The sequence below is a fragment of the Morus notabilis genome, unplaced genomic scaffold (genome assembly GCF_000414095.1).
Source record: "Morus notabilis unplaced genomic scaffold, ASM41409v2 Scaffold75, whole genome shotgun sequence".
In the NCBI taxonomy this organism is placed as follows: domain Eukaryota; kingdom Viridiplantae; phylum Streptophyta; class Magnoliopsida; order Rosales; family Moraceae; genus Morus; species Morus notabilis.
In genome coordinates, this window is record NW_010361425.1 from 199,548 (window position 1) to 212,103 (window position 12,556).

At 35.0% G+C, this 12,556-nt stretch overlaps 2 protein-coding genes across 6 annotated transcripts in view; both read right to left on the minus strand.

Moving 5' to 3' along the window:
- Positions 1-6,547, minus strand: part of LOC21406572 — a 21,935-nt gene extending 15,388 nt beyond the window's left edge. For 2 of the 4 annotated variants that reach the window (XM_024166449.1, XM_024166448.1), the window contains exons 1-12: positions 6,279-6,547; positions 6,125-6,205; positions 5,887-6,024; positions 5,036-5,146; positions 4,903-4,953; positions 4,678-4,778; positions 3,732-3,825; positions 3,348-3,479; positions 2,997-3,254; positions 2,796-2,874; positions 1,872-1,963; positions 1,657-1,740 (exon numbers count right to left, since the gene is read on the minus strand). In XM_024166449.1, the coding sequence (XP_024022217.1) occupies positions 1,657-1,740; positions 1,872-1,963; positions 2,796-2,874; positions 2,997-3,254; positions 3,348-3,479; positions 3,732-3,825; positions 4,678-4,778; positions 4,903-4,953; positions 5,036-5,146; positions 5,887-6,024; positions 6,125-6,205; positions 6,279-6,446 (1,389 nt within the window). In that variant the 5' untranslated portion in view covers positions 6,447-6,547. Of the gene's footprint in view, positions 1-1,656; positions 1,741-1,871; positions 1,964-2,795; positions 2,875-2,996; positions 3,255-3,347; positions 3,480-3,731; positions 3,826-4,677; positions 4,779-4,902; positions 4,954-5,035; positions 5,147-5,886; positions 6,025-6,124; positions 6,206-6,278 lie in introns of those variants that run through there. The other 2 variants (XM_024166451.1, XM_024166450.1) reach the window with 2 other exon arrangements.
- Positions 6,548-8,339: 1,792 nt separating this feature from the next.
- Positions 8,340-11,808, minus strand: LOC21406573 (bifunctional riboflavin kinase/FMN phosphatase). 2 transcript variants are annotated; one of them, XM_024166487.1, is made up of 11 exons: positions 11,649-11,808; positions 11,152-11,228; positions 10,578-10,764; positions 10,261-10,391; positions 10,066-10,135; positions 9,895-9,960; positions 9,424-9,578; positions 9,241-9,336; positions 8,970-9,121; positions 8,797-8,880; positions 8,340-8,697 (listed from the first exon to the last, which is right to left on the minus strand). In XM_024166487.1, exons 2-11 carry the CDS (start codon positions 11,225-11,227, stop codon positions 8,569-8,571), a joined length of 1,146 nt encoding a protein of 381 aa, XP_024022255.1. In that variant the 5' UTR covers position 11,228; positions 11,649-11,808; the 3' UTR covers positions 8,340-8,568. The 2 variants fall into 2 exon arrangements, with proteins under 2 accessions (XP_024022255.1, XP_024022253.1); XM_024166485.1 differs by lacking the exon at positions 11,649-11,808 and having other exon boundaries at positions 11,152-11,239.
- Positions 11,809-12,556: the final 748 nt, after the last annotated feature.

The following is a 12,556-nucleotide window of genomic DNA, read 5'->3' on the forward strand; positions in this document are numbered from 1 at the left end:
ATTAGGTGGCAGAAAGATCTCCTTGTCGAAGGTCATGGATTGTAGTTTCGATCTCAAAAATTACTGAGGTATTTTCCATACTCGAGTAAAATTCTTTAGCCGCATCCCATATTTCATGTGCAGTGCTATAGACTAAAAAATTCTCACCTATTTCGTTGGTCATTGAATTTATTAACCATGACATGACCATATTGTTCTCTGTTTTCCAGAGTCTGAATGTGGGATCCCCTTCCTTTGGAGGGATGATCTCGCCTGTGAGATATTCGTCCTTCCCTTTTCCGCATATGTACATCATAACGGACTGCAACCATTGAAGATAATTGTTCCCATTCAGTTTGTGCCCTGTAATGGGAAGATGAACGCCTTCTGCAACGCCATAGGTGCTAAAGTTCGAGACTCCAGAGCCTGAAGTGACTTCGGATGATGACTCCTTCTGCCTCTCGGTGCCATTCCGTATTTGGTCATCAGAGAGGGATTTTTGGAAGGCTCTGATACCATGTGAGAAATTGAGAAAGAACTAGAATATTTCTCATTGAATAATGAATAACGAAAATAAGTTTAAATAGGAGGAGATGCCCTAATCGATTCCTCAAAACAAGGAACTTATAAACTAAAACAATATCTCTAATCCTAGTAAAGATAATAAACAGGAAAAATAAATGAGAGGATCAGGTAAGACATTATCCAAATCTCTTTATTTTTAGAAACCAAAAGACTAACTTAACCCTAGTAATTTAAACACCGAATTTCCACAAGTTCTTTCTTTGCTACGTATCACATCTCCCAGGTTATATCCTTGCACTAGTTATGCACATGAATATGCTATTAAGTTTCTTCTGCTGATTAATATCTCACCTCGTGGGTTATATCCTTCCACTACTCATTCTATTGAACATGCATATGCCATGATGGGCCACCAGATGTTAGTCTTTATCAAGTAAAAGAAAAACAACCTTGGACAGTGATAAATTTGCTCATATTATCTCCCAAATAACAAGAAGATTCATATTAATAGAGGTCAAAAACACTTAACAAAATTAAAAAGCACATTGCATTGTCCACTTCCATGTCACAAAATTAATGTCGACAAGAGTATTTGGCAAGTTAGTTCGCAAGGATTCAAAAGACATTCCAACCTCATTCCTACAGTATATGTGGAATCATTATATTTAGCACACTCCCCCCACCTCTAATAATACACCCACACAGGTTATAGTCTCTTTTTCTTCCCCCCCCCAATTTCGCATGATACAACTCCAAACAGGACATGTTGATTATATTGCTTGTACATTTTTCAGCTTATTTTGTTAGTATTTTCTTCATTTTTCTCACAAACTATTTTGTTAGTCAATTTGTTCCTCAATTGTGCTCTTATTTAAGCGGATGCAAGTAAACTCTTTTTTTGAGATTCCACTATGTTTTTGGGCATGTTTTGACGGATGTTGTGTCTATTAAAAGAAAGAGAAAACAAGTATTGTCCATCTCTCTTGAGATGCCCTCTGAATGAAAAGGAATTGGTACTGGAGAAGAATTAGGTAGTAAGAGGAAAATGTATAACCCTTAAAATATAAACTCAAAGAACCACAGAGAAAGATTAAATAAGCATATAAATAATAAAAATAAAATAAAAAAAGAAATGAACTCAGAAAGACAAACATGTGATTGCGAGAATGACGATAAGTAACCAGCACAAGCATGAAGAAGTGGACGGTATAATGACGATGATGATGTCACTACAATCTGCAATTAAAACCAGCACCGTCAGCAAGCTATTGTCTTAACTATGGCACAAATATGACATCAAAACTTTCCAAGCTAAAAGAAATAATAACAAAGGAAGAAAATCAATTTGCTTTAACATTCAGGCTAACCTGAGATAGGGCTTGTTGTACAATAGGTTGTTTCCATTGAGAAAAATTGTCATCAACAATATTAGAAGGACTGCTTACTAAAGGACGAAGAGCTACAAAAACATGAAAAATAAAATTATCAAAGTCTGTTCAACAAACTAATAATAATCAAAGTTTTAAGTACTTTAAGATAACTATTCCAAGAATTCTAGCGTGGGTGCAAAATATTTAACAGTTCAACTTGTGCTCTGTTGCTCAGATATAATTCATTTCTAGGACTATCTAAAGCTTGGTCTTAACTTAAGTTTTCCTACAGTAATTTGACATCCCTATGTTGTGGCATATAGGTAAGTGTCTGGCATGTGATACCCGGTAGTAGGGCTGGCAATCTGGGTAGCGACAAGACAACACGACTCAAAACCCGCATGAAGTTAGCGGGTTTGGGTTTACTATAAATGGGTTTGGGTCATAATCGGGTTGACAAGATTAACACGATTAATAAATGGGTTGGGTTAGGGTTGACCTCCTAACACAAAGTGACACGAATTGACACGATTAACTATATGTGTTATCTGCAGTATAATGATATGTGATATAACATGAAAGTTTATATGACATATTAAATACAAATAATGTGAATTTTAATATTTATAAGTAAAATTCATTTATTTTTCTTAAAGAAAAAGATAAATTGACCAATAAACATGTTAAACGTGTCTTGACCGTGTTAAATAAGTCGTTATTATATTAACTATTTATTCAATATATTAATTTAAACGAGTTATACGGGTTGACACGATTAACACGATTAATAAATGGATCGTGTTTGGATTGACATTTTTGACAAGTTTAATAGTCAGGTCGTGTTTAGGTTGATGTTTTGTGACACAATTAATAAACGGGTTGACACGAACACGACCCACTAACACGAATTGCCACCCTTACCCGGTAGCAATGCTTGCACCAATGGCAATGCAGACCAGAAGTCAGAACTTCTCCCTGCCAATTTACTGCAGAGAATAGGCTGAGAAACATAAAAATCAAATATAAGTGTTTAACTGAAAGATTTGAATTGCAGAGACAATAGAAATCAGAAATGACAATGGTGCTTAAAGAGTTTCAAAGTAGCCTCTTCCCGTAATTAACCTGTGACGCACACGCAAAAAGAACATGTATAATTCCCTCTTCAACTGCCCCTAAATCCAGGATGCTAAGAAGGCTGGAATCCCATTGATCATCAGGTAGCTGGAAGTCTTCTCCAAATAAATTTGAGTAGTCGAGTAAAGGAACAGGAATAAGTAATTCAGATTTTAATGACTCATCCCCAGATGTCATTTCACTAGGAGACGTCGATGCTTCCTGAACAATAACAGGCTCTAAAAGCTTCTGCAGGATTCTAGAAGCCTGAGACCAAGGGGGTAATTGCAGCCAGTTACGAGCATAAAATCAAAAGGTTGCAAATAAGCCATACTGAAAAAAGAAACATAATGGAATTACCGTCCTGCAAACAGTTCCCAAATCAGAATCTTCGTATGCCTTTCTCAACAGCATGAAAATCACATCTGGACGGAACACCATGGAACTTGATGTGGATAAAACGAAAGGTGACATACTGCGTAACTTCCGTGGCTATATGCAGACAAGAGGAAAGGTGATTGGCCAGTCATTCCAAGACCATGTGGAAAGTTTAAAAATATAGACACGAATCAAATCTTCTTGACTAATTTATTTTTTAAGAAAAGAAAAGGCAGCAAAACCTACGAGTACAGAAATTCTACAATAGCGTACAGTAACTTTGTATTTCCAACACATCAGAAAACTGTAAAGGTCATCCAAGTACACTTTACCCCAGAAAGAGAGAGAGAGAGAGACTGACATTACCTCAAAGTTAGAAGAAACGGTTAAGGCTGAAGATGGTGGAGAATTCTTGGAAACTTCAGAGTCTGGTACACTGCCTGAAGACTTTGTAGTTGCCCTATGGCATGAAGAGTTAAACATATGAAAACGGGGACAGCAAAGAAAACCGAACAGCTTTTGGAAAAGGTAACAACTCCTTCACATGAGACCTTAAGGGTGAAAGATTCTTTCATCTAGATATGCATGTAATAGAAAAAACTTAGAAGTTAAAATATATATATATATATAATAATAATAAAAAATAACTTTGGATCACTGACTTTATGGGTTGCTCTCTTGGATATTGAGCCTGTCATGGTTGTATGCTTTAGAAAGTATTCACGAAGTAAAAAGGACAACATGTTTCACCTCTATTTCAAGAATCTTATGGCTTGAGAATAACTCATGAATTGTAAATAAAGATACTTGCTCAAGCACGGAGTTTGTCTGAGACAAGATTCGGCCTAAATTATATAATTGCCAATTTACATTTAGTCTGTAACCTAAAGAAAATAATCCTGGTAGCAGATTCCAAAAGCTGCCTATAAAAACTTGTTTCATCACAAAGTTTCAATTCAGTACACACGGCATCTTGGACGCCAGCAGAATAGCGTCTTACTGTCTTAAAATCTTTCATAGAAAAAGATCTCTTTTTAGACTAGTATTTTAAGGTCATATCTTTGTGCAGCGTATGAACCTAAATTCAGTTGTTTCTTTCCATATCATGTCCATGCTAATTGCATTTATTTACTCTCTTAAAATCCGATATTTTTCAAGCGAATCTTGCACTGCATAACTATAGTTAATACATTCATATTTATGCTTATTTCAAAGTCATTTTGCATGGAATAAGTCTATGTATCTGATACATGCATACATAAACTCAAGAAAAGTGCATGGCAGAGAGACTCTTATTAGAAGGTTAAAATACCTTTCATTCACGACATAAAGTATTGGATAAAATGGACCAGTTAGCATGGCAAGAAAACGTAGGTTATGTTCAGCAGCATCTGAAAAGCTGTCAAGTTCTGCCTGTACGATTTAGAAACAAAAATACAGAAAAGATGTGATCATAAAAAGCTCAAGAAAAGGGAGAAACAAAGGAAGTCTTGAAGAAGCACTATGAAAGAAAAAAGGTCTAAAACATGTAATATACCTCAAGTTGGGGAAGGAACATATGCAACCGGTTTGTCATGTCTTTAAGCAACTACATACTAACACACATCAGAGAAATGTGACAATAGAAGTATAGAATAAGAAAATTAGGATGCATAAATTATGTTATTGACCTGAAGATGCGTATCATGGGCATCTTGTTTATGCGATGTTATGTGAGGCAACAAGTGGTTAACAACAGGCTGAAACTCTGGTTCAAGACCACTAACTGAAACCCCAATCACCTGCAAGGTGGGTAATAACATAATCAACTTTAGCACCAATAAAAAAGAGGTTGAAAACAATTTATGACGCGAACAGGGAAACCAACCTACACAAAAGAGCAGACTAATCATATACTTATTTCAATCATGCGGACCAAGTTTGAACCTTGATGTTGGCAACTCCGTATTCTCCAAACCTTAAGTGCCACTCTTTCATCTTTACTTACTGTTTTCCAAGTTTTTTAAGACCCTTTTTTTTCACGAAAACTTCAAATTTTCCAAGAAAAAAAAAAGGACTGTAGTGTGTTCAGACCACTGCATTTAAGCAGATACACGTTCAGTTCCTTCTATGAGTTCATCATATTCTTTTACGTCATTTTTCCCCCTTAATGATTAATTTTCACTTTTGTATATCTATTATTCAGTATCACAGCCAAAACGACAAAAATGTCTTCACTAATAATAAACACTGAAAGGAAAACCCTAGCTCTTTTCTTCTTCAATTTCCTTACTTTTAGTCTTCTACGACCAAATCTCAAATTTATGAAAAAAGTATTACATTAAGGTGGAAAAAACACTCGGAATACTAAACCCCCGCATATTTTGTTAACATTTTCACCACCAAATCCCTTCAGTAAAGCATTTGCATCAGAAAGCAAATAAATGCAAATAATTTTCACAAGAAAATCAGGTCCAACAAGAAAACCGCAATGACAATAAAAAATAAACAAAATACAACTTCCTTTTTTCTTTGATTTTACCTGAATGAAGAAAATAGCAATCGGATTTCCTCGCAAACAAGAAATTCGCACGTAGCGGCAAGGAGTGTAGTTCATCGGATACACCATATCCCGTCGAGGAGCCTCGCAACGCGGTCGAACTTTCACAAACGTCTCTGGCTGTTAGATAGAGAGATAGAGAGAACAATTGAATATCAAACAAAAGAGAGAAAATCAGTGAAACCTAAAAATAGCAAAAGGAAGAAGAAAGAGAGAAAACCTTGTAGCGCAATCCGACAGAAATCTCCCATTCGAGAACGGACTTGTTGTGAATCCGAATGTGGGAGAGCAAGCAAGGTTCCTGCGAGAGTTTGGAAATGGTAAGAAGAGAGAGAAAGTAGAGAGAGAGAGAGAGAGAGTTGATTGTTGCAGACGTTGAGTTCGAGAAGAATCCACTCCTTGGTGTTGGTGGCGGTGGACCAGTGGGAGCGGAGGTCGGCGTCGAGAACGTGAGAGGCCTTCTGAGAAGGAGACTCTCTGGAGATTGCCTTCACTTTGTACGACAATGGCTTTACACGGCCAGCTTCCACTTCTGTCTCCATCTTCTTCCACTTTGTCTCTCTCCCTTCTCAACTTCTAGCCTTTCTTTCAATTACTTCATTACAATTTGCAATTGTAAACTGTCTCAGTACACAGTTCTCAGTTCTCACCATTACACAACGTTGACAGCACAAAAGAAAGAGAAATCTCTCTCTCTCTCTCTCTCTCTCTGTTCTGCGCTAATGAACAGGAGAGGAACAGGCACAGGCAGCGTCTCGTCTGGTGTGTTTTCTTTGGGCTTTTAATTTTGGGCTCGTGTGTGTGATTGTGTGGGCTGGACTTTGGAGACTGCGGTTTGAATTACGCGTTTGTTTCTTTGGGCTTTTAAGACGTTTCTTTCTTAGAATTATTCTCATTTTAGGTATATTTTATATGAGAGAAAATATTGTAACAAATCACGAACTATAATTTAAATCATAGCACGAATTTCTCTTCTAATGAAAGTAATATGAATCAAAGGAAATGAAATAAAATGGTAAAAGACCAACAACCATCTCTTTAAAATGGTATACCGTCAAATTAATTGGCGACTGCATGGATTGGTGGGTTGAATTGCATCGCATCCCGCAACTTTGGAAATGGGAGAAATACATAAAGAAAAATAATTTTCAAGAATGCGATACACTATTTTATTTCTATCCTCAATTTTAAATTTATCATTTATAACATTAATATTCTAGTAGAATATCTTTCACATTCTATTTGAATATTCTTTTTCTGACATGATATTTTTCGTATTCTATCAGAATATATTTTATATAGCATATTCTACCAAAATATTTTTAAATACTATAAATAATAGGATTATGAAAAACAATGGTTATTTTTGTAATTAAAAAAAGAAATAGAGAAAAAATTATGTGTGCTACCATCTTTTCATTATTTTATATTTATGCATTCAAAATATAAGTTTGTATCACTTAAAATTATTTTTTAACTAATTTAATAAACGTTTGTTTTTATTATGCCACTGCGATGGCATAAATAAGTGGTATTTTTAGTTTTTTCTCAACCAAAAACGTCAACCAAAAGATGTTATCTTTACATTTATGTCGTCCAATAGTATAATTTCAATATCATGCCATTCAATTCATTAGATATTATATTTTTTTTTCTTCTCGACAAATATGAAGAGACATATTTAAAGAGTATTCTATCAGTATATGTAAATTTTTTTTTATAACATAAAGCTATTGAATTTTGATAGCATAATATATAATTGTCTTAAAAAACACCGCCAGTGGTAAGTACCACAGGCAATAAAAGGTAGAAACGCTCCAAACTTTTCATGGGTGCCAGAGTTAAACCAAGTCCTATATTTTAAACAAAATCAAGGAATATTATGTGCATACAAACGTCCAACCCCCACTCTTTTTTGTCCCTCTGTGCCTCAATTTAGAATTTCTTTTCTTAATATAGTGAAATCTTCTTATATAACTTAGCTTCTATTAAGTAGCTATTGTAAAATCAAACTGAATCACACTTGAGAAACATGGTGGTTTTCTTTCTTCCTTGGATTTTCAGCTAATAAGCACTTATTTTTATAATAAGAAAAGTTAGGTAATTTGCAAGTTTAAGTGGCCATGAACAATAAAGTTTTTGCAATTAATTACCAAAAAAAAAAAAAAAAGGGGTTTGCAATTCAGTAGCCCAAAAAAAAAAAAAAAAAAAAAAAAAAAGGGTTTGGAATTGAATAGGCCAAAAAAAAAAAAAAAAAAAAAAAAAGGGTTTTTCAATTCAAGAGCCCAAAAAAAAAAAAAAAAAAAAAAAAAAAAGGTTAAGTGTTTGCAATACGCAAAAAACCACAATAAATGTTTCTATCATACATGCCTATCATTTTGTGCTGAGGAGAATTTCTATGTAATAAGAGAAGCTACACAAAAAGCAATGTTGGATTCATTTTATTACCTTGTTATGCTTCTCACTGTGCATAATACAAACAGAATGATTGTCTTCCAATCAATATTCTAGATCACATCTCTCTAGCCAAAAAGAATGAAAACATAAATTAAGAGGGAATTTCGGTTTAAGAATAAATGTCATATGATAGCAAAACTGCAAAAGGACTCTACTTTCTTGTTCTCTTGAGAGAGTATCAATATGGGGAAATATATGAATGTCATTCTAAACAGAACTTCTCAAATAGGGGTCATCCCTGTATTTCGAGTACAATGGAAGATCAAGAGCTGTCTCTGCAATTTTCTTGTCCTCGTGAATCTTTGCTATCAATCCCTCGAGGGTCGGAAAATTTGCCTGCGGTATCATTTCATATCCAATCATTAGCTAAGGAAAACAACATAAGAAGGTGCAAGGGAAATATTCTCCACAAAATAACAGTCTATTCACAAGTACCTCAGGCCGAATGTAGCCAACTATAACAAGACGCAATTCCTCACCATAGAAATCCTCATCGAAGTCATGAAGAAGCCATGGCTCCTGCATATTGAACAATTGAGGAAAGAACCCTTCAAAGTTCAAACTTCTATAAAAATTTGTGCGTTTTAGTGTTTTAGAGTTGGACTTACTATAGTCTTTTCAGTGTTGTTGAAATATGGATTCCAACCAATACTCATGACCATTTTAAAAACCCCGCGAGTTGATAATCCGGCCCAACCAAAATATACCCCTGAGGGATGTTCTGAAAGGAGAGTTGAATATCCATCTGTGGACAAATTAGCTGAAAACATAATGGAAGTGCACCGATAAGAATATTGAACCAAAATGTTCTATCAAGTATCAAGCATCTAGTGAAGAAAAACAATTTGGCCATAGGCAACACTCAAAGGCTCTCTTTACCTGTTGGGATCCCAAGTACTTTCGAGCCACGTCCAAATCCCTTGGTGACAGGACCACCAATATACCAAGGTTCCAATGGCAAAGTACCTTCTATCCCTGCAATAGCAAGAAACCAGAGCTCGTAAAAATGCTTTATCAAAAGAAATTGGGCAGATAGAGTTGAAACAAGATGAAGACTTTTACAATCTTGGAATGGAGAGAGGCCCCACTTTTCAGGTCGCAAATCAAGTAAAGAATTGATCACCTCATCTGCTGCAACATAGAGATGGGATTGTTTCGGAAGGGATGGTACAGCAACCACTTCCATGTGAGCAGCCTTACCAGCCGTCACACCTGGTCTGAGAAACCAAATATATATACATATGAGGAAAGACTCAGATAGGTTGAGATACTCGTTACGGTCATAGGTCGTATATAATTCACTCTCCACGTGAACAACAACTATGAATAGACATATGTACTACTCATTATCTCAGCATTCCTACTTGTCAACATAATGACCAAGTTTTACACGAAAGCTAAGAACTATTGTTTAAAAATGTAAGAGCATATTATATCACTCCAAAAGAAAACATGCAATTGTACTAGTTTTAGCATAGAAGCCATCATGAAAATGAATCTATAGCTTTAATGATTAAAAGGGAGGTCACATACAGAGAATCTTCGATGACAAGGCAGCTGGAAGGTTCAACATTTAGCCTTTTAGCTGCTTCGAGGAATCTTCAGCGGCAAAACCACAAAGTTAGGGATTCAAAAGAATATACAAGTCAAAAGTGAGAAAACAAACAACTGTATGTCAAAGCTAAAAAGATAGTCTCATTGTACATTTCAGGTGACGGCTTCCCCGATCTCACTTCATCGCCACCAATTATGACAGAAAAGGATTCCTTCCATCCTACGAGTAAATAATTATAAGAAAGCAAGCAAATATATGTTAAAGTTAATCCATGTCAGGTCAGACATTTCTCCACTCGAGACACAAGGAAAAAAAAATGTCCCAAGGTTTCTAAGAAAGCATACCAGGATGACATGAGATTTTCGTTTCTATATTCTCCCTAGGAGAGTTTGAAGCCAATGCCATGGGCACTTCATGACTGCTGAAATGTTTAATTAGCCGATTCGCTCCTGGAAGTGCTTTAATATTGCACCAACTACAAGTACAAAGGCAATTGTAAAAATCCAACCAACATTTTTCAATACAAGCGCTGGAGCACACAACATGCAAAATTAGAAGTAACGTTTATTACTAGTTAAGCAAAGTGAGTTACAAACAAAGTCGTACGCATATGTTATATATACCACAAATTGATAAAGAAGCAAGTTCAACTTATTATTACTGCTTGGAGAACATAGGTGTGATCTCAGATATTAATTCCTCCGCTGTGCAAGGAAGCTTGTAATCTTCCGCAATAGTGGCTGCAGCTTCAAGTGGCGTCGTCCCGACTATTTTCGTAGCTTCTCTCCCATCCCATTGCTTTCCATACTTAACTAAATAACCTTTCAAGACATCACTCATAATACTGTCTGCATTCAGTTAAAAGCAATGTGTCATGCAAAAAGAGTCAGTCGCATCAAGCATAGCACAAATAGCCACTATCAATTATAAGATTATTATATCTAACACAAGAACAAGAACAACACCCCTTTATCTCACATGAACATTAAAATGCTCTTTTTTTTAACAATAAATGGATCACTGGTGCCATTCCGCCCCAACCTCATCTTATATAAAAAGAAATCTTGATGCCCGTCAATTAAACAAAAAAGTGCCTGACCCAATCAGGCTCGAAGGATGGGCCCAATTTCACTCACACCACCATGGATCCAACACTGCACAACGCATTGGTCGGGCAGGACCACATCTTATTGGGGCTACCAAGTATCAAAATGCTTTTAAGAGCAGGAAGTTACCTGTGCTAAGAAGAGTACCATCCAAATCAAGAATAACGCACTTCACTAGTTTCTTCAAAGGGTTCGCAATCGACATCCTAAAAATCATGCAACAATTCAAAAGTTAGCTAGATTATGCTACCCCAACTTAGAAAACAACTATTATCGTCTAAAACCAAAAAGAGTCCAAAATTTAATTGCTATAGATATAAAATCTATGCCTAATTTTCAATCACACCCAATTGAACTATAAATCCATGGCAACAAAAAAGTCACAGTTGAAAATGGGGAAAATAATCGAGGAACACATCAGCGAAAAAGATACAAAACAACCAAATTTAGAAAACTAAAAATATGTATATAACCCAAAACAAGCAACGAAAAATTATCCAAAATCTCGGCAAATTACGCATGAAAAGGTGAATCATTATCAATTTCAAGCAAAAAAGAAAACCGGCAGAGATAAAGAGAGAAAGGAAGAATTTTGATTCATGAGAAGCGAAATTCTATTTGCTTACTCAAGTGAAGAATGCCCAGTGCTTTTCTTATGGGTATCTATCTTAATCTATCCGCTCCTGAAGAACTTATGAGGCCTAAAACTGTGTCGCTATTTGTTGATGGTGGATATAGCATAATAGATTCGGAGATATTCACGGTCCAACCTAACCAAGCATTTTATACTCTTCAAAAAAAAAAAAAAAAAACAGCATCTTTATGATTGCAAAAACAGAGAAAACAATTTCAAACAAAAATAATTGAAAAAAAAAAAAATAAATATATATATATATATATATGTTTAGTTGCTGATTTCTGAACACAAAAAAAATAAAAATAAAAAATTGGTTGCTGAGTTTCGCGCCGACGGCAGCCTGGGTTTCGCGGCGACGGTGGATGGTTTCGCGACGGCGGCAGATGTACGAGTTTGCGAGCTTTTTTGATAAGTCAGTACACGGCCGTCTGGATTGGCTTAAAAAAAAAGTAAAATTATTTTTAGGCCTCGTTCATTTCATCATTTAAGTTTAAAATTTAAGTTTTATTACAGTAAAAAACTCTCATAAATAGTCACATTTAACTTTTTTATTACAATAAAATATTTTCACATAAAATCACATCTCAACTCGATGTGTTTAAATAGATAATCTTAAAGCGATTCTAGTTTTGTTATCTATCACGTTAGTGACAGAGAAGAAAGGGTTAATTTTAATGATATCATTCTTGAATAAATGATTATTAATTTTAGCACTATTTTTTTATATTTTTACAATTAGCATCACTATGTCAGTAAAAGTGGAATCATACCATTTTTACTTGAGTTAAAATGATAATTGTGCCTCATTTCAGTTTTAAAGTCTTGAATATATATATATATATATATTTATTTATTTATTTATATTATGAAGTCTTTTATAATTCAAATATTCAAAGT

What these genes read in the sequence shown, in the direction of transcription:
- LOC21406573 (XM_024166485.1), bottom strand. Translation starts at nt 11,239, where the DNA reads ATGATTTTTAGGATGTCGATTGCGAACCCTTTGAAGAAACTAGTGAAG. An exon ending in ACACCTATGTTCTCCAAGCA is followed by an intron (nt 10,392 to 10,577) that starts GTAATAATAAGT and finishes TTGTACTTGTAG; the next exon opens with TTGGTGCAATATTAAAGCAC. An exon ending in TTGGCTACATTCGGCCTGAG is followed by an intron (nt 8,698 to 8,796) that starts GTACTTGTGAAT and finishes ATGATACCGCAG; the next exon opens with GCAAATTTTCCGACCCTCGA.